The 18,065-nt window shown below is 48.2% G+C and overlaps 1 protein-coding gene across 5 annotated transcripts in view; it reads right to left on the bottom strand.

Annotated features, from left to right (window-relative positions):
• zzef1 (zinc finger, ZZ-type with EF hand domain 1) overlaps window positions 1–18,065 on the bottom strand; it is a 48,843-nt gene that overhangs the window by 17,301 nt on the left and 13,477 nt on the right. For 2 of the 5 annotated variants that reach the window (XM_056285350.1, XM_056285347.1), the window contains exons 13-40: window positions 17,751–17,966; window positions 17,549–17,640; window positions 15,988–16,205; window positions 15,593–15,726; window positions 14,998–15,068; window positions 14,773–14,887; window positions 13,490–13,652; window positions 12,863–12,984; window positions 12,641–12,763; window positions 12,371–12,540; window positions 12,199–12,280; window positions 11,879–12,080; window positions 10,715–10,848; window positions 10,373–10,616; window positions 10,116–10,195; window positions 9,907–9,997; window positions 9,302–9,809; window positions 9,017–9,181; window positions 8,363–8,482; window positions 8,051–8,251; window positions 7,503–7,635; window positions 4,020–4,158; window positions 2,438–2,603; window positions 2,089–2,351; window positions 1,681–1,853; window positions 1,372–1,567; window positions 1,114–1,271; window positions 696–976 (exon numbers count right to left, since the gene is read on the bottom strand). In XM_056285350.1, the coding sequence (XP_056141325.1) occupies window positions 696–976; window positions 1,114–1,271; window positions 1,372–1,567; window positions 1,681–1,853; window positions 2,089–2,351; window positions 2,438–2,603; window positions 4,020–4,158; window positions 7,503–7,635; window positions 8,051–8,251; window positions 8,363–8,482; window positions 9,017–9,181; window positions 9,302–9,809; window positions 9,907–9,997; window positions 10,116–10,195; window positions 10,373–10,616; window positions 10,715–10,848; window positions 11,879–12,080; window positions 12,199–12,280; window positions 12,371–12,540; window positions 12,641–12,763; window positions 12,863–12,984; window positions 13,490–13,652; window positions 14,773–14,887; window positions 14,998–15,068; window positions 15,593–15,726; window positions 15,988–16,205; window positions 17,549–17,640; window positions 17,751–17,966 (4,760 nt within the window). The remainder of the gene's footprint in view (window positions 1–695; window positions 977–1,113; window positions 1,272–1,371; window positions 1,568–1,680; window positions 1,854–2,088; window positions 2,352–2,437; window positions 2,604–4,019; window positions 4,159–7,502; window positions 7,636–8,050; window positions 8,252–8,362; window positions 8,483–9,016; window positions 9,182–9,301; window positions 9,810–9,906; window positions 9,998–10,115; window positions 10,196–10,372; window positions 10,617–10,714; window positions 10,849–11,878; window positions 12,081–12,198; window positions 12,281–12,370; window positions 12,541–12,640; window positions 12,764–12,862; window positions 12,985–13,489; window positions 13,653–14,772; window positions 14,888–14,997; window positions 15,069–15,592; window positions 15,727–15,987; window positions 16,206–17,548; window positions 17,641–17,750; window positions 17,967–18,065) is intronic. The other 3 variants (XM_056285348.1, XM_056285349.1, XM_056285351.1) reach the window with 3 other exon arrangements.

Below are 18,065 nucleotides of genomic sequence, written 5' to 3'. Positions count from 1 at the left end.
GAGTTTCGCCAGGGGGACATAGCGCATGGGAGGATCACGCTATTCCCCCCTCCGCCCCCGAACAGGTGCCCCGACCGACCAGAGGAGGCACTAGTGCAGCAACTAGGACACAAAGCCACATCCGGCTTCCCACCTGCAGACATGGCCAATTGTGTCTGTAGGGATGCCCGACCAAGCTGGAGGTAACACAGGGATTCAAATCGGCGATCCCCGTGTTGGTAGGCAACGGAATAGACCGCCACGCCACCCGGACCTTAGCTTTATTACTTACTGGTAACAGATAATTATCAAAGACCTACAGTTGCCGTGACCATCTAGGTAGCCTAAAATCTGGACAAAGCTTGTTACGCTACAGTAAGTAAGACTCCTAAAAATGTATCTTATTCAGAAATGCTAGTAATCACCACGACACTGTTCAAACAACAGAGACAATGACCCAAAATGAATTAAAAATCACAGTGACTGCTCAAGATGGTTTTTTTTTTTAAGCAGTTCGACTGTAGAAAAGCTCCAACTGATACTGTAGTGGTTATTTGTGATGGGTTACAAATCCATGTAGAAGCTAACACATGCACAGACCAAACCTACCCTGGTAGTATTCATGCCTCCTGGATTGCTGTCAAAAAGACAAGGGATCTATACATACCTAATAAAACTATCATTTTTCTATAATTAGCTACGGTTTTTCCCTTTACCTGTCTAGGCAGACGGCCCCGAGGCTGAAGAGAAGTTGTGTGGTCTTCCAGCCCTCGGTGTCTGTGTTCGCCGCCTCTCCCCCGGTTAGCAGCTCATGCTTTTCAGCCAGGGCCTCTGTGACGGCGGCGTCGGCCTCAGCGGGAGGCATCCGCAACAGCAGCTGGCCCAACAGCCCCAGGGTCAGGTGGTAGGTCTCGTTGAGACAGCCGGCGTTGGAGATGACTACCCTGAAGAGCTGGGGCAGGATGGAGCTCAGGCTGGCCAGAGACAGGGTGGTGCCCTGGGGACCCAACCAAGATACTTTAGAGATGTTTATGGATACATTGTGTAACTGCAACGTGATTTGCTGCTGTTTAATAGCATTGAAAATTATTTTGTATACATAGACCCATCTATAAACAAGCCCTAGTGACATACCTGTTTGGCTGGGGGCAGCATGGCTGCCAGCAGTCCCAAGATCCTCTCTCTGGAACATTCTGAAAACACATGCTCCTGGAGGGGCACCTGGGCCAACCTCTCCTCTGGTTCCTTTAAGACATTGGACACTGGGGAGGTGACCGTCCCTGAACCAGAACCTGAAAGGGACAACAGTGTAAAACAATGATGATTCACCCAACACTCAATACTGATAATTCAAAACATCATCAGCCCAGTGGAGTTAATCTCAACTCTTACATCGGACCACAGGAGAGAGGGTGTCCTCACTGGATAATGATGGGGTCTGGCTGAGGCTGGAGGAGTCCAGGGTGTCTTGGGCAACCAACTTCCTCTTCCCTTCTTCCCCGGTGCTCTGGGGAGATGGCACCTCTGGAGGAGCAGGGGGAGGAGAACCCACCTCTTTAGCCTTCTTTTCCTTGCCCGATGATTTATTCTAAATGGGGGGGATAATTAAAAGAAAAATACCACCTGTCAATATCTCATGACCCATTTCACTTTCGGGAACACAGGAGTATTGATTGTTGTGACGTAGGTGCTGTTCCTAACCCTGGCCCTGGGAGATGAAGGGGAGCAGATGGCTGCAGTGCTGCCAGGTAAAGAGGAGGTATCAGTGGTGGTGCTGAGCTCCTGTGAGGACTCGGGTGAGACTGGACACACCTCACTGTCAGAAACTGATTCACTGGAGGACAACAGCGCCAGCAACGCTGAGGAACGAAGACCTATATAGAGAGGACAAAAAGGGTTGAACGCACCTTAACAGTGAATAAACATGGGTATAATTCAAACCAGGACCAGTGAGAACAAAAGACAAAACATGAAAACATGCCAAAGGTTCTTCTCTCTTTCTCAATGGTTTTATTTATGAATCAGTATTAAAGGATATATTTTCAACTTGTTGTTTTATTGCTAGGTTTACTGGACACTGGTATAATCTATAACGCTGGTCCAGCCTACCTTTGCCGGTCTGTCCCTTGAGCAAGCACTCAGTGATGAGCTGGGAACAGCGAGTCTGCAGGCCTGAGGCCTGGGTCAAAACGCCGGGGTCCAGGAGCTTGCCCTCCACCTGCTTTTCACTGCTCAGGTCTGACGTATAGAGAGCTAGAGCTGCGAACAACAGCCAGGAGTAGTTGTGGATGTAGGGCTGGATCAAGCGGTGGCGGTCACTGATGCGTATTGTCACCATGGGGTACACCGTGATTCTATGGGTGGGCAGATGGCTGGAAGCAGGGGTAGGACACTTTAATAGGGATTAAGAGTCACATGGAAAATGAGTATGTAATTAAACTGGTAGTTTTTCTGTTACCTGTCAGGGTACCTCTTTGCATTGTAACAACCGAAGCACAGGTCAAAGTCTTCGCACACGTTACAATTGATCCGACTTCCAACGATGAGGCCCTGGCAGTGGTCACAGGCATATTCCATGTTCACCATCTCATGGTCATCCTCATGACCATCGGGCTTGGCACCACCTGGAGAGAGACAAAAAGGCAAAGGTTTAAACCATCAGAAAATAGCCTTTATTTGAGCAAGTTGACAGTAAGTAAAACAAGGGAAAACCCACCGCAGACACGGGGAGAACATGCAAACTCCACACAGAGGATGACCTGGTATGACCCCCGGGGGCTTGAACCCAGGACCTTCTTGCACTGGGCCACCATGCCACCCAGTGGTTAGCACTAGAAGAATGTCTGTTCTTCATGTGGGTTGTTGTAATCTTCCTCATGCAATACTGCAGCAGTTGGAAGGGAAGTTGCATGTTTTCCCCATTTGCTTGCAACAGTATAGCTCATGGCTGCCCGTTGCTGGCTAGAACTTAAGGTGATGCGACGCTTGACGCTTTAAGCTTTCCTCGTCAATCCAAAGACTCTATTACCAGCACTCCTGTTGCGCCTCCTCACAACCACAAGCATCAACTTCATTGTGTTGCAACCATTGACCGCTTTGGGCAGGGGATCCGACAGCGGGCCCAATCAATATGGTCATGCTGCGGTACCGCCATGAGTTTGAGTGGGGAGTCATGTAATACGGAGCTATCGGCTTGTGCCAGTAAAGGTCAAGTTTTCTCCTGTTTGGCAAAACAATCATTCAAAACAGAGAAATGGAGACTGGGGTGACTGTGGACTTCAGTAAGAATGAAACAGTCACTCCATCAGGGGGTTTCAATTCCCCAGAGCTGGAGTCAGAATACATAGGATAAGGGATAGAGTATGACGATCACTCTTGTGGCACATACACTTCAAGCTACCACTGGCTGCACTGCTAACCTACATGGAATTGTCTATGTATTATCATCTAATCTAACCCCGCTCATGCGATGTCTATTGTTTTGTTTTGGGGTGTTTTTTTTTGGGGGGGGGGGGGTTCTCCCTTTTTCTCCACAATTATATCTGGCCAATTACCCCATTTTTCGGAGCTGTCCTGGTTGCTGCTCCACCCCTTCTGCCTGCAAGACTACCACATGCCTCCTCCGATACATGTGGAGTCGCCAGCCACCTCTTTTCACCTGACAGTGAGGAGTTTCCCTAGGGGGACGTAGTGCGTGGAAGGATCACGCTATTCCCCCCAGTTCCCCCTCCGCCCCCGAACAGGCGCCCCGCCCGACCAGAGGAGGCGCTAGTGCAGCAAACAGGACACATACCCACATCCGGCTTTCCCACCCGCAGACACGGCCAATTGTGTCTGTAGGGACGCCCGGCCAAGCCAGAGGTAACACGGGGATTCGAACCACCGATCCCCGTATTGGTAGGCAACGGACTAGACTGCCACGCTACCCAGACACCCATGCGATGTCTACTTGCGTACATTCTGCTTTACAGCGGATCGGTCCACAGCGGGAATTTATTAAGTATTGTGTGACTGTAATATATTAAAAAAGGTAAGCTCACTAAGGAAGCAGGTCTTGCAGAGGTCCATGTCCATGCACTGCAAACATCGGTAGCGGTGCCAGGGAGCCATCCTCTCACAGCCATCACAGGAGATCACCACATTCAGCAGGTCACAATAGCGTGCTATGAACATGTGCATCTATGGAAAAGGACCAGGACAGCACTTTCAACATACATCGCCTAAGCATCAACTGACAGTCCATCTACAGTTGATTTGTATTCAACGTGTCATGCCCAAACAATGGAGACAAGCATATACAGGAAGTCCTTTTGCAGAAATGTGTGAGGAAGATAGGGTACCAGCTACCCCAAAAAGGTTTATGGGAAGAACTTTCACTAAACGGTTGTCTGCAATATTCTGTTGTCACATTTGTAGATAATGACCCCCACCCCACAATATCTCGTGGGGGGGGGGGGGTACTTCCTAAAACTTTGATTACACTTGTCATTTAATGTGAACTCAGGCATTCAGTCACACCAGGCTGCATTAACTGACAAGTCTGAATGCTCAGTGGAAATATTACACTGCATTGGGTTTGGATCAGCCAGGCCGCCTCACGACGGCGGGCGAGCTTACGTTGTGTTAGGAACGCCGAATAGTCTGGACGCAGTCGGGCACCTGTGCACGCATACATCACAAACACGTTATCAAACCACGCCCGTTCTCCACCCCTCGTCATGCCGAGTGTTGTTGCATGGTGCAAACACAGTATGCAACTGCCGGTTGCTTTGGCGTGGACCCGAGAGCACAGCGGCAGGTATACCGGTGGTACAGAAGGGGGGAAGGGGGGGGGGTCTGTTTACAAATGTTATCAAAGGTCAAATCAAAGGTGAGGCTGCCGCAGTCTCTTACTATACTGAGCTGGCCATAGGTGCAATGGACTTCGTTTATAAATAGCAAATATTTGACACAAACTCACCAGAGTACTGGCGAGTATACTGGTACCCTGGTTCTTCATAGTAAGTCAGGCGCCTTCGAATATTTCTTGACACACATGACATTTTACATCACTAAATAAGATGTTGTCGTATGACTGGTTTGGATTTTGGATAGCGGAGGGATACTCCTAAAGCAAATGTTGTATCGGACTTGAGAATATTCTAGAACCACAAATCCAACCGTCAGAAAACAGACACTAATCTGAGTTATTATTATTATTCCCTGTAAGTCGAACCTGTTTTAAATATGTCGTGACTTCGTTGCAACACCACATATGTCATTTATCTTATTCACTGCCTGTGTGGTTCGGACTACGTGGGAAAACCTTCTGGCTCGTCTGCACCAGAACCAGTGAGTAACATCAGGACGGTCTCGGCCCGTTTCAAACAAGCCGATCACAGTACCAGTGCATTGAGATACACTGGTTGTGAGAATGTTGAGAAGTCACAAAAAATAGAGCAGAAACCCCTGGGATTTTTAGCCTACATAGCACGCCCCCTAATGGTCGGGAATGAGGAATTTGGCGTTCTGCCTTGCATTTACATTTCTCATGTCACTGAAGTAGCACGCCAACATTTGACAAGTCACATGATTAATTCATTCAAATCTGAGAAGACGTTTAGAATCAGAATCAGGTTTACGGGACACGTAGGCTTGCGCATATGTGGATTTTTCCCGCCTTTTTCTCCCAGTCGTACTTGGCCCAATTACCCCACTCTTGGCCAATTACCCACATCCGGCTTCCCACCCGCAGACACGGCCAATTGTGTCTGGAGGAACGCCCGACCAACCCGGAGGCAACACGGGAATTCAAACCAGCGATGCCCGTGTCGGTAGGCAACGGAATAGACCGCTACGCCACCTGGTCCGGTTGCATGGCCCTCTCAGTGTACTTAACATTTATTTATTATGGGCGTCGGGGTGGCGTAGCGGTCTATTCTGTTGCCTACTGACACGGGGATCGCCGGTCTGAATCCCCGTGTTATCTCTGGCTTGGATGGGGCGTCCCCACAGACACAATTGGCCGTTTCTGCGGATGGGAAGCCGGATGTGGGTATGTGTCCTGGTCGCTGCACTAAGCGCCTCCTCTGGTCGGTCAGGGCCTGTTCGGGGGGGGGGGGGGGGGACAGCGTGATCCTCCCACGCGCTACGTCCCCCTGGTGAAACTCCTCACTGTCAGGTGAAAAGAAGCGGCTGGCGACTCCACATGTATCGGAGGAGGCATGTGGTAGTCTGCAGCCCTCCCCGGATCGGCAGAGGGGGCGGCACAGCGACCGGGACGGCTTAGAAGAGTGGGGTAATTGGCCAAGTACAATTGGGGAGAAAAAAGGGATTATTTACAACATCTATGTTAATATGTCATTTCTGCGTCATATAGATTTTTTTTTTTTATAAATTTATTTCTGATTTCTCCCAATTTAGTGGCCAATCGATCCCTATCTTAATTCAAACACCCACCCTCGTACTGTATGCGTTCGCCAACCGCATCTCTCCGGCCGGCAGTCTCGAAGGAGACGCCTCCCCACTTTCGTGACGAGGCGACTCCGGACCGAACCGCTGTTTTTTCCGACACACACAGAGACGCATTCACGTGACGAACACAAGCCGACTCCGCCCCCCTCCCGAAGACAGCGTTGCCAATGACTGCTGCTTCATCGAGTCCGGCCATAGTCGGATCTGACGAGACCGGGGCGTGAACCCCCGGCCCCCAGTGGGCAACTGCATCGACACAAAGCCGATGCTTAGACCGCTACGCCACCGCGGACCCGTCATATAGATTTCACACGGGAGACACAGCATTAAGGACGGCGTGCTGGTCCACAAGGACAGAAATTCAAAGGAAAACATGTGGCCTCTCTCCCACAAGTCCGAATTCTTTGTGATCTCATAGGAAATCAGTATTTTGACGGCAGTGCTGTGTTCATAATCACCAGCGTCTGTTCTGCATATATAATAGGAGTCCTTAGAGACATCCTGCTGTTCTGCTCTGATGGAGTTGGAACGCCGGTTTGTGATAATGAGCTCTAACCTGTGGGAGTGCGGCTCGGCTTAAATTTTACCTTGTAATATAGCCTGTACACTGTTTTACTTAATTGACTACAATGATGTCAGTACCTGTCTGACTATATCTACTCAGTGTCTCCTACATATACGGGTGACTGACTGACAAAGACCTTGTCAGTAAAAACACGGCAGCAGTAAAAAGTTCCTGGGAGCTTAAACTTCACGAGTGAATATATTTCCATGTGTATATATATATATATATATGTGTAAATATATTTCTGTGAAGTTTGTATAGTATCTTGCACCTGAGGCCGATTCGGGGTGGAGCTGCACACTTCCTGCTTCTGTTCTACACACCCAGATTATACCCGCAAGCTATCTTAGTGTGTGTACACACACAACACAAGAGTATTATGAATATTTCTGTACATCTGCTCCCTAATCTTGGGAGGGAAGGAAAGAAGAGAACAAGTCGAGCGCTACTGCACAAGTGATTTCGTCCCCAACAATTTACCTTCTTGTCGTATTAAATACTTTACCTTTCTCCTGTCCTCCATGGAGCCCTCCTCGTCAATCTTGTCATACCACTTCTCAAACATCCCATCTACACACTCATCCATCCACTCCTGGTTCTTCTTATAGTCTGCTATTTCGTCCTCCTCGGTCCACTGGCTGCAGATGAGAGAACACGAGACAACCGTTAATCTGAGAGGACACGAGACAACCATTCATCTATGCATCGCAGGGGTCTGCTTCACGTTTTCAAATCCATCCATCCATTACCCAAACCGCTTATCCTACTCTCTCGGTCGTGGGGATGCTGGAGCCTATCCCAGCAGTCATTGGGCGGCAGGCGGGGAGACATCCTGGACCCAGTGTTAGCATAATTACTATAGTAATTATATATTATCCCAAATACTATAATTATCATTATTATATTTTAATTATGAAACCCTAAATGTAGCATATATCTTTAAAATCCCAATAAAATTGATGAACTCGTATAAAACATCGTTGGACATCACGTGGCAGAGCCCCTCCACTCCACTAGGTGGAGCCCTTATTTTTAGACAGCCTCTGACATTACCTAATGGCGATGTCGTGAACGCTGATGTTCTCCTGGGACATGCAGAGCAGCAGGTCGGGCAGCCTGATCTTTAGGAAAAGGTGGAGGTCCTGCGCCTCCCAACTCATATCTAGTAGATGCAGCAAGCAAGTCTGCACACACGACAGGGCAGGGAGCAAGGCTCTGGGGAGAGGTGAGGAGGGAAAGACTAACGCTACGGGACTTCATAAAGCATTTGGGTAACAGTTAATGGCTGACATTGTAGTGATCACTCGATTTTTACCATTTTAAATTATGAAGGTAACACAGTGGTGAGAAGGTAGTGGTTCTTACTTCTCGTTGAGGCCGCTGAAACCTTGCACTGCCTCCACCAGCATCAGCACCAGTTGGTGGTAAGAGTGCCTTACCTCCTCTCTCAGCTCCTGCCCACTGCCTGATAACTGTGAGAAATAACTGGGGAGAAAGAATAGCTGGAGTTAAGTCACTCAGGGATATGCCTGTATATTTTTACATCACTATACGTATGTGAGAGTACTCGAACTACTGTCCAAAGGAGTTGAATCAAGTGCAACTGGACTAGGTATATATCCGTGAAGACGTTTCGCCTCTCATCCGAGAGGCTTCCTCAGTTCGTGCCTTTCTGACTAGACCAAGCTAGTCTGACTGGCTGGTGATGAGGCGAAACGTCTTCACGGATATATACCAAGTCCAGTTGCACTTGATTCAACTCCTTTGGATAACCATGACCTGGATGAATGAGAACATTCACAGACACTTGAACTACTTGCAGATTAAAGCAGGAGTTTCAATGTGGCAGTTTCAGTCAATCTAATAATTCCAGTTTCTACAGTCCAATTAACTGATTCTTAGACTGTTCGGGTTCAAGTTCACGTTTATAAATATGCATTTACCTGCCATATGCTATCAAAATAACTGACATTAAATGGTCTGGCACTCGAATTTAATGTATTACCAATGGTGCTATACCCAGTAAAGTCTTTCTGGCATGCCAGCAGCTCCTGTAGGAACAGAATGCAGGGAGCCTGGAAGAGATGAGGCTTTCCAAGGGACCGTAAACACTGCTGAACAGTCTCCAGGACGTTACACACACTCAGAACTTGGGCTTTGTTCAAAGACAAGGTCTGCAGAACACTACGAAAAGAAAGAGCAGCTCATTAATTACGTGAGAAATTATGGTTCGTTTGAAAAAAAAAAAATCTGCTGACAAGACCAAGTCCTTTGTTTACATATAAAAGCTTGGCAATCAGTCACCTTGTTGTTGTGAGAGCCTGGTCCTTCATGAAGTTGAGGATATGTTTGAGTATGGGGTACCGTTCTTTAACGGAGGGAGTGGTGCGGGGCTCTTCCATAGAACGGTAGGAGAGCAAGCGTAGGCGCCCACGACTGAATGCAGCTTTGCGAGGGAAGGTGGAGGGAGAAGCTGGCTCCCCTGTCTGAGATGAGAGGCTCTCTGTGGAGCCCTTCTGGCCCTGGCTGCTGGGCCCAGGCCCTGGGTCAGGGGATGAGGAGCTTTGGGCCTGAGCTGTGGAAGACGAACTCTGTCCTGTGGCTGAGACCCTGTCTTCACTGTTTAATTCTGTCCCCCCTCCCTGAGCGCTCAGTGAGGGGCTGGTGTGAAAGTCTTCTTCTGAAATTGAACCCGAGCGGAGGAGCGGAACACTACTGTCTTCAACTGATTTTGAGGAGTCACTTTCCTGGCACGCTGGCCCACTCGGGGCAAACCTGAACAGCAAGAGGCTCTTCTCAATGCAAACCTCAGCTAGAGAGAAAGAAATATCAGCGATAAACACAACATATTAGCCACGAAACATAAACAAACAAGCAAACTGAGGCATCACTGAAGCTGTAATGCTCACCAAGTGTCTCCATGGTGACCTCATCGTGACTCCCCTCCTTCTCATCAGAAACATTCATTTTGCCAACTAGGTATCTCTGCCTCATTTCCAACTAAAAAACGAAATCAGTGTAATTACTATATCACATCACATGCAAATTCAACAACAGATAAAGAAAAGAGAGGCAGATACAGGTAGCGGAGTAGATGAGTCCCTCAAACAACACTCACCATCCATGTTCTGATGCCCTCCGCCAGGGAGTATACCTGCACAAAGTCCTCAGTCAGACCGGTCTTGCAGCCCTGGCTAACTTCTCATGCAAAGACAAGAGATGAGGAAAAAACACACATTATCTTTTTGAGTCATCCAAGTCAATCAAACACGCACAATTATGATAGCAAGATGAAACAAGACGAGTACACACTGATGACACAGTACATTTAAAAGCTTATGGGCAATAATTGGATTATGATTGTTACAGCATTACCTAAGATCTTTAGGCAGTGGTTTAAGGCTGGGGTGTGGTACACCATGGCTGCCCAGATGGCATTCACAGCTTGGTCGACCTTTGACCCAGCTGCTATCTCATTCCTCATTGACTGTTTTCTACAGGACTGCATGAGCGTCCTCATCAGCTCATCTCTGCTGTTTGCTGGCTCTTGATTAGGATTCCAGCGAGCAAAGTCCTCCAGGAAGCTCTTGAACTCATCAAACGTCCACGCCTTCGTCTGCTATGAAGAAAACCAGACTTGACTCAGAGCAATTCACAGCAGCTGAGGCGCTAGAGTATTAGAAACTTGTCAGTGGACTGAAATGTGCTTGGTCATACCTGCTCTGGGTGTGTGTTAGTGCGGGGAGTTTCTCTCGCATCACAAACCCCATGTCTGAGGATGGGTTTCCACAGGCAGGAAGCCTGAACATGGGCCATTTTTCCTGGCGGGAGCTCCTTCATACTGCGGATCTCTGGACAGAAGACGGAAAACAGCTTTTAGTGTTCCAGTCCACCATCCTTGATCTGGATGAGGCCGGAATAAAACTAATTTGAAGCAGCCAAAAAAATAATAATTCTCAAAGAACAACATGAAATGTTTGACTCATCCATAACACAATATGATGTTATTATATTTCATCAATGAAAAGCTAATTAAAGGTCTGACAGTGGTTGGACCTTTTCTCGGTTAAGGAACAAAGGTTCCCCAACTGTTTCAAAGACTCCAACAATATCAAGAAAACTCTCTATTCTTGCAGAATGTCTATGTAGGTGGGGAGCTAACCGTGAAGAGGCCGAAACTTTTATTAGGAATTGTGTATTTTACACGTTCTTTTGATATTTTTACTTTTTTTTATACATTTATTTCCAGTTTTTCCCCTTATCCCACCCGATTAACCCAGTGGCATATGGCCGGAACTCTTATCGAATAACTCCCCTGGCTCCCGTTTCCACAGGAAGGAGATAGTGGTAACACCAGCTTCCTTCAAACTCGTTTTGGCTGCTCTCGCTATTTTACACGCTGAAGCCTCGCATGGATTGCATTACCCACAGGCCGCGAAGGAGACGTAGGGAGATTGCTTTCGGTTGTTTGGCTGCAGGAGCCTGGATGGGCCAGAGGGGTCGCTGGAGAACGACAAGCCCCCGAACACTACACTGATCTACACCCACTATCCCTCGGGTATGGGTGGCCTAATGAATGCCTTACCGCGTGGACACTCTGGCCGTGACCGGTTACGGCGAGTCTGGGATATGAACCTCCCAGCCACATGACGAGTGGACTGCAAGAACGGCCGTTTATTCTGCTCGGCCATCAGAGCGGCCCGATATTTTGACTTTTAATAAAAATGAAATGAAACTGAACCAAACCTCCTTATAGTGGATATATTATATTGGATTGTCTGGATTACGCTCAAGGACCCAAAAGTGGATTTCTCAACCACAGCTTTTGAAGCTGAATTGCGATATATCAAGGTCCACATAAAAAAAAAAAAAAAGGCTTACCATGAGGAGATTTGAGGGCCATGGTTCTGGAGGCGAGACGGCCCATGAGGCGAGCCACCAGCAGCTGCAGGTCTGACACCCAGGAGACAGTGATGTCAGGCAAGCCTTGGGCTAATACAGTGAATTTATAACCCCACTCATTGTTACTGCTGTCAGAGTGGAAGAGGAACTGGAGCTGAGGACCCGCATCGAACGTTACCTTCTGAAGGAGCCCAGAGAGGAGACAAAGCAGGGTGAGCGGATTCAGAGTTTCAAGGGTTTGCTGTTGTATTCTTTTGCCTCTTCATTGAAGAAAATCAAAAAGTTGCCCATTATCCTACCTTTGGCCACTTCTCCGTTCCAACCTTCATGTCGTAGCGTACCTTGCCACCTCTGGTGTCAGTGAACTCCAGGTAGTCGTATCTGTAAATATTTTAAGAGGAAAATCAAGCGTCGGTAAATAACGAAATCCTCACGATGAACACAAAGATGTATTTTTTGGTGCTTACTTACCTCTTTTCTGTTTCACAGCGTTCATCAAACTCCACCTCGAAGGAGGTGGCCCCAGGGCAGGCGAAGATTGTAGTCTCGTGGCGACTGTTCTGATAGTTGTGGGGGGATTCCATGTTCCAGGTTCTCAGGATCACTGGCTGCTGGGGCTGCTGGCAGCTCTCCTGGTCCACCTAACAGTGGTACACGGTCACCAATTACGATTTTTACACCGACATGTTAGGTTTCATCACTTCATACGAGCCTATACAACAGCTACGAGGGCAGGCTGACCTTCGAAAATATATCTCCGGTATCACTGGACAGATTTTTGAGCAGCTCCACCAGAGAAGAGACGCTCTTGAGCAGCACACTGTGAGGGATATCCAAGGGACAAAGCTCCAGTAGGAATATTATCTGACAGGAAAGGAACAGTTAGCGTGTTGAGCTTATTATTAGCAGAGTAAATGCATTGATGCAGCAATATGGGCTTAGAGAGTGATTAGAGAGTACTACCATTTGTCTGGTGACTGTCGCCAGAATGGAGCTGCTCAGTTTGTCGGCGATCTCAGCTCCACCGTACCTCTCCAGGAGGGATCCCAGCACTGCTTTTGTACTGCTCAAAAACTGATCCACATCTATTGAGAAACACAGGCAGAAGGAAACGCTTCAGTCAGCGCGAGTCCATGACTCTTGTCTACCAAGTCATGGATGAATTCCACATGATGAGCATCTGTGTTAAATTGCCACACCACTTATTCACACCTCCTTACATACACCGATCCATTGATCTAAACCTTGTGTCATCTGGACACGAGGTCATCTAAGTGACTTCATCAGTCTCTGCTGGCTGCAGGTCTCCCCAACCTTACAAACAGCATGGTCACACAATGACCGAAACCCACCGTTTTAGCCCTAATTAACGGTCACGGCAATTTGCATATGAAACCGATCACTGGTTTCGATTGTTATGTAACTGTGGCGGGTTTTGGTTGTTACGCGACCGTGCTGTTTATAAGGTTGGGGAGGCCTGCGGTCAGCTGAGACTGACGAAGTCACTTAGCTGAGCGATGAGAGGTTTCTCCCGCTAAACCTTTTGTGTCCAGATGAACTGATTCAACTTCCCGAGACGTCTGCGCTCACACTTTAACAGGATGTCCCTGGCCAGCTCTGCGGCGTTGGTCGACGCCCCTCCTTTGAGCTGCAGGTAGGACCAGGAGAGTAGACTGCCCTGCAGAGCCCAGAACAGACACAGCAGCACTGCCCGACTGGCCCCGCCACTCGCGTCCACCATCATTACCTCACACTGACAGACAAAGAGACAGATGATGGTGAAACGTTAAGACCAACAAGCATCGTTACATTTAATTCATTCTGAGACTTAGGAATGAGAGGATAGGAGGAAAGAGCCCATTTGACGGCAAACAATGTCACAGTTAACTGCTTGGTTGACTATTTACTAACCCAGTAGTAGGTCAGTATGTATAACCCAGCATGTGAAATCAACATCCATGGACTCATGAAGGTGTTTGTGTTTTTTAGGAGCAGACCTACAACATCTATAGAAATACATGTTGTACTTAAACGGACATAAATATGTGTAAACTACAGATCACCAAGTCATTAAACGGTCCTACGAATAAATTCACATAAAGATTCGCAAGTTGGCGGAGTAAAGACTAAATAAAGACTGCCCCTATACAATAGGATGGGTTAAATGCAGAAAACAAATTTCACTGTAACTGTACAACTGTACAATGACAAACTAAAGTGGCTTTCTTTCTTCTTCTAAAGACTATCTGGGTAGCTGGAGAACTAGACAACGCAAACAGGCAAACATGATGGAAAATAAACATCCATCCATTCCATCCAAACCGCTTATCCTGCTCTCAGGGTCGTGGGGATGCTGGAGCCCATCCCAGCAGTCACTGGGCGGCAGGCGGGGAAACACCCTGGACAGGCCGCCAGACCATCACAGGGCCGACACAGTCACACCTAGGGGCAATATAGTACGGCCGATTCACCTGACCTACATGTCTTTGGACTGTGGGAGGAAACCAAAACACCCGGATGAAACCCACGCAGACACGGGGAGAACATGCAAACTCCACATAGAGGACGACCCGGGACGACCCACCAAGGTTGGACTACCCCGGGGCTCGAACCCAGGACCTTCTTGCTGTGAGGCGACCGTGCCGCCCAGTGCACCACCATGCCACAGAAAAAAAGCATTTCACACAAACTTAGGATAGTTCAGTGTTTTCCCAGTTGCCATACTGAGGTTTGCGTTACATCAAGGCAACTCAAGAACAGAAGTACAGACACCAAAGATCAAGTGTTGTTATTGCAGATTGTGTACGAGTGGCATATTAAGAAAAAAAAAATCTTTGTAAAGGATCTATAATGGACATAAAGGGGGGCCTCACCTCTCGAGTCGCCACCAGCAGCAGTGTCTCCATGACGGACAGTATCGGGCTGATATCAAAGTCTGGGGGAGCACCTTTAGGTGGGAGCAAAAGAAGGCCACTAGGATCCTGGTCACTGGAAGGAGAGAGCAACTGACCTTCAGTCTCTTTCACCATAGAGTTAGTTGTCTGGTTAACGCGTGTCTCCGAGAGCGTGTGTAAGTGTATGCAGCAACGCACACTTACCTGAAGTAATTACAAAGAGACTCAAAGGTCACCTTCACCGACTCCGGTTGGTCTTCCTCTGTGATATTTTTCTTAAAACAAAAACAAAATAATTACATTTTGTGAAACCTTTTTTCGGGGGGGATTTCCCCCCCTTTTTCTCCCCAATTGTATCCAGCCAATTACCCCACTCTTCCGAGCCGTCCCGCTCACTGCTCCACCCCCTCTGCTGATCCGGGGAGGGCTGCAGACCACCACATGCCTCCTCTGATACATGTGGAATCACCAGCCGCTTCTTTTCACCTGACAGTGAGGAGTTTCACCAGGGGGACGTAGCGCATGGGAGGATCACGCTATTCCCCCTAGAGGAGGCGCTTAGTGCAGCGACCAGGACACACCCACATCCAGCTTCCCACCCCCAGACACGGCCAATCGTGTCTGTAGGGACGCCCGACCAAGGCGGAGGTAACACGGGGATTCGAATCGGCGATCCCCGTGTTGGTAGGCAACGAAATAGACCGCCATGCTACCCGGACGCCCCCTATTTTGCGAGACCTAACAATCAATGTGCTCTGACACAGCAAAAGCCCCCAGTCGTGATTTTTCCCCATCTCACCATCATGTAGAAGAGTTTATCTCTCCTGCTGTGTTTATCAGGGAAGAAGACAGCCGCTCCATTCAGAATGGCCTTGACCGCCTCTTTCTGCAGGGCCTTCTCCACCAGCGCCTCTCCCTCGGGGCCATCCACGACTGAAAACATAGCCGCGCTCAAGTCACACAAACGCAAGCGAAATTTCTTTCAACTCCGGCAAACTGATCCAATCCAAGTCGTCTCTTCGGGGAAATAACATCAACCGACTCAATTTGCAAAAAAAAAAAAAAAAAATTCTCCAAAAGTTTCTAAAATCTACAAATCGCATTTCGGGAAGCTCTGTGTCATCCGTCTTTTGAGTAAGCTTTGTTTCTCTAATTTCTATTCAAACCAAGCTGGATGAAATGCAAAGCTCTTACTTTGGCAAAGGTGGGCGTAGAGCTCCCAGACGGCTCCAGCAGGGTCAGGCTGAGGCCCGAGGCCGCAAGACGTAGATGGATGATCCGCTGCTGCCCCCACCTCTGCGCCTTGGCTCTCCTCCGCGCTCCGGGATTCCAGCGGGTTGGGCAGCGTGGGGAAACAGTTCTGCAGCAGCTGGAGCAACAACACTCTGCTCTTCATCACCTCCTCTCCCTCACTGAGTGCACACAGACATAATAAAATCCGATCAAGGATGAGTTCCTTGTGCATTTCACACTTCATATTCAGCGACCGTGGAAAGGCTGGCCTGCTAAAGGGCAGTTCGCATGGTGGTCACTCAGTCCCTCCGGGAAATTGCGATCATGCCGAAAGTTCGATCCCTAGCCAAGACGCCGCTCACTTTCGCACGTACTGCAATAGTCTCATTTTCTTTTTCCAGAGGGATTCGGCTCACTTATGCCCCTTTTCCACCACATGGTACCAGTTCAACTCACTTCTGTGTCGTTTTCGATTACCGTAACAGCGCCCCCTCAGAGTGGTCGGCTCCTTTTTTTTCAATTTCAAAATGTACTTTTAAGATAACTCCGCTTCGGTATTTAAAAATGCCGGGCCTGGTGGCCTGTCCAGGGTGTCGCCCAACCTGCCACCCAATGACTGCTGGGATAGGCTCCAGCATCGCCGTGACCCTGAGAGCAGGATAAGTGGTTTGGATAATGGATGGATGGCTGGATGGATGGATGGATGGATGGATGGATGGATGGATGGATGGATGGATGGATGGATGGATGGATGGATGGATGGATGGGTGATATCCAAGGCTCAGCGTTTTCGTTTTTTTTTAAGTCATCCAGCATGCCAAATTTCACCACAAGAGGACACTGTTACATAACCTCACACAAACAGGAACAACTTTTGGATCCATGGAAACATAAAATCCGGGTGAAAATCAGTTTAAAAATCTGGGTATTTTTCGGTGAAAATCCGTAAAAAACCGAAAACGCTGAGCCTCGATGATATCCCGTGCATGCATTGATGATGCGGTGACGCAAAACGACGCAGTGATGCGTTTCTCTGACCAATCAGAGGTCTGCATTAATTTTGGTAGCCGATCCAGTTTTTTTGGAGCCTCGACAAAGGTGGCACCAGAAAAGTGGTAACAGTTACCAAAATGCCGGTACTTTCCAGTAATGGAAAACGAAAAAAGGGCGAGTGGAGTGGAGTGGACCTGAGCCAGTACCATGTAGTGGCAAAGGGGCATTAGATGTCGTTCAAATAGGCTTGCTAGTGTGCTGACTTAATGGTAAATAGGTTATGACCTTGACTCTAATTGCAACAGGGACCAAATGAGGAGGAAGGATAAGATTTTGGCAAAGTCATTTCTATGCCTGCCAAAATTGTATGAGCAGAGTAGTAAAAAAAAAAACAGAACAGCAGAGTGCTCAAATGAAGAAAATGAGACTATCGCAACAGGGATCGTGACTTCCTGAAGGAACTCGTCGTTGTTGTAGCAGTACTGTCATACTGAGTACCGAGAAAAGCTGCGACGGCGTAACTACTCACATAGCCCGAAGTTTATTGTAGAAGTTCCAGAACAGGGTCAGGCTGAGGCCGCTGAAGTCCAAGAGGTACTTCTGCTTGAAGTGGGACACGTCCTGCAAAGAAAGGGGGAGACCACGAGCGAAAAACGGGATTCAACGAAAATAATTCAAAATGATCAGCAGAACGTGATCAGATTGGAATCTTGAGTTGTCGTTATTGTTACCATGTCTCGTGTGTGCTGGATGAAAAACAGTGTCTTGTTCAGCAGGGTCAGGCCAGTGACAACATCGCCCTCGGAGCCCTCTGCCTGGGGGTTGAGACCGTCAAGGTCGCCCAACCGATCTGCCCCTGGGCACAGGTAACCACTGAAGCTAAGGGACTGCACCCCCAGGCGCTCAGCAGACTCCTGCCTGGTGCCCAGGAACTTCACCATCAGGAACTGGGAAGACAAAGAGATGGACGAAACTAATGGCACCGTCGCCACAACGGTAAGAGCATTTTCACATCTTGTTTCTTTAACTATAGCAGTAGCTGTATG

The sequence above is a fragment of the Lampris incognitus genome, chromosome 8, assembly GCF_029633865.1.
Source record: "Lampris incognitus isolate fLamInc1 chromosome 8, fLamInc1.hap2, whole genome shotgun sequence".
Classification (NCBI taxonomy): Eukaryota; Metazoa; Chordata; class Actinopteri; order Lampriformes; family Lampridae; genus Lampris; species Lampris incognitus.
The sequence above is the reverse complement of the archived record's forward strand: the minus strand, read 5'-3'. Positions and strand labels throughout refer to the sequence as shown.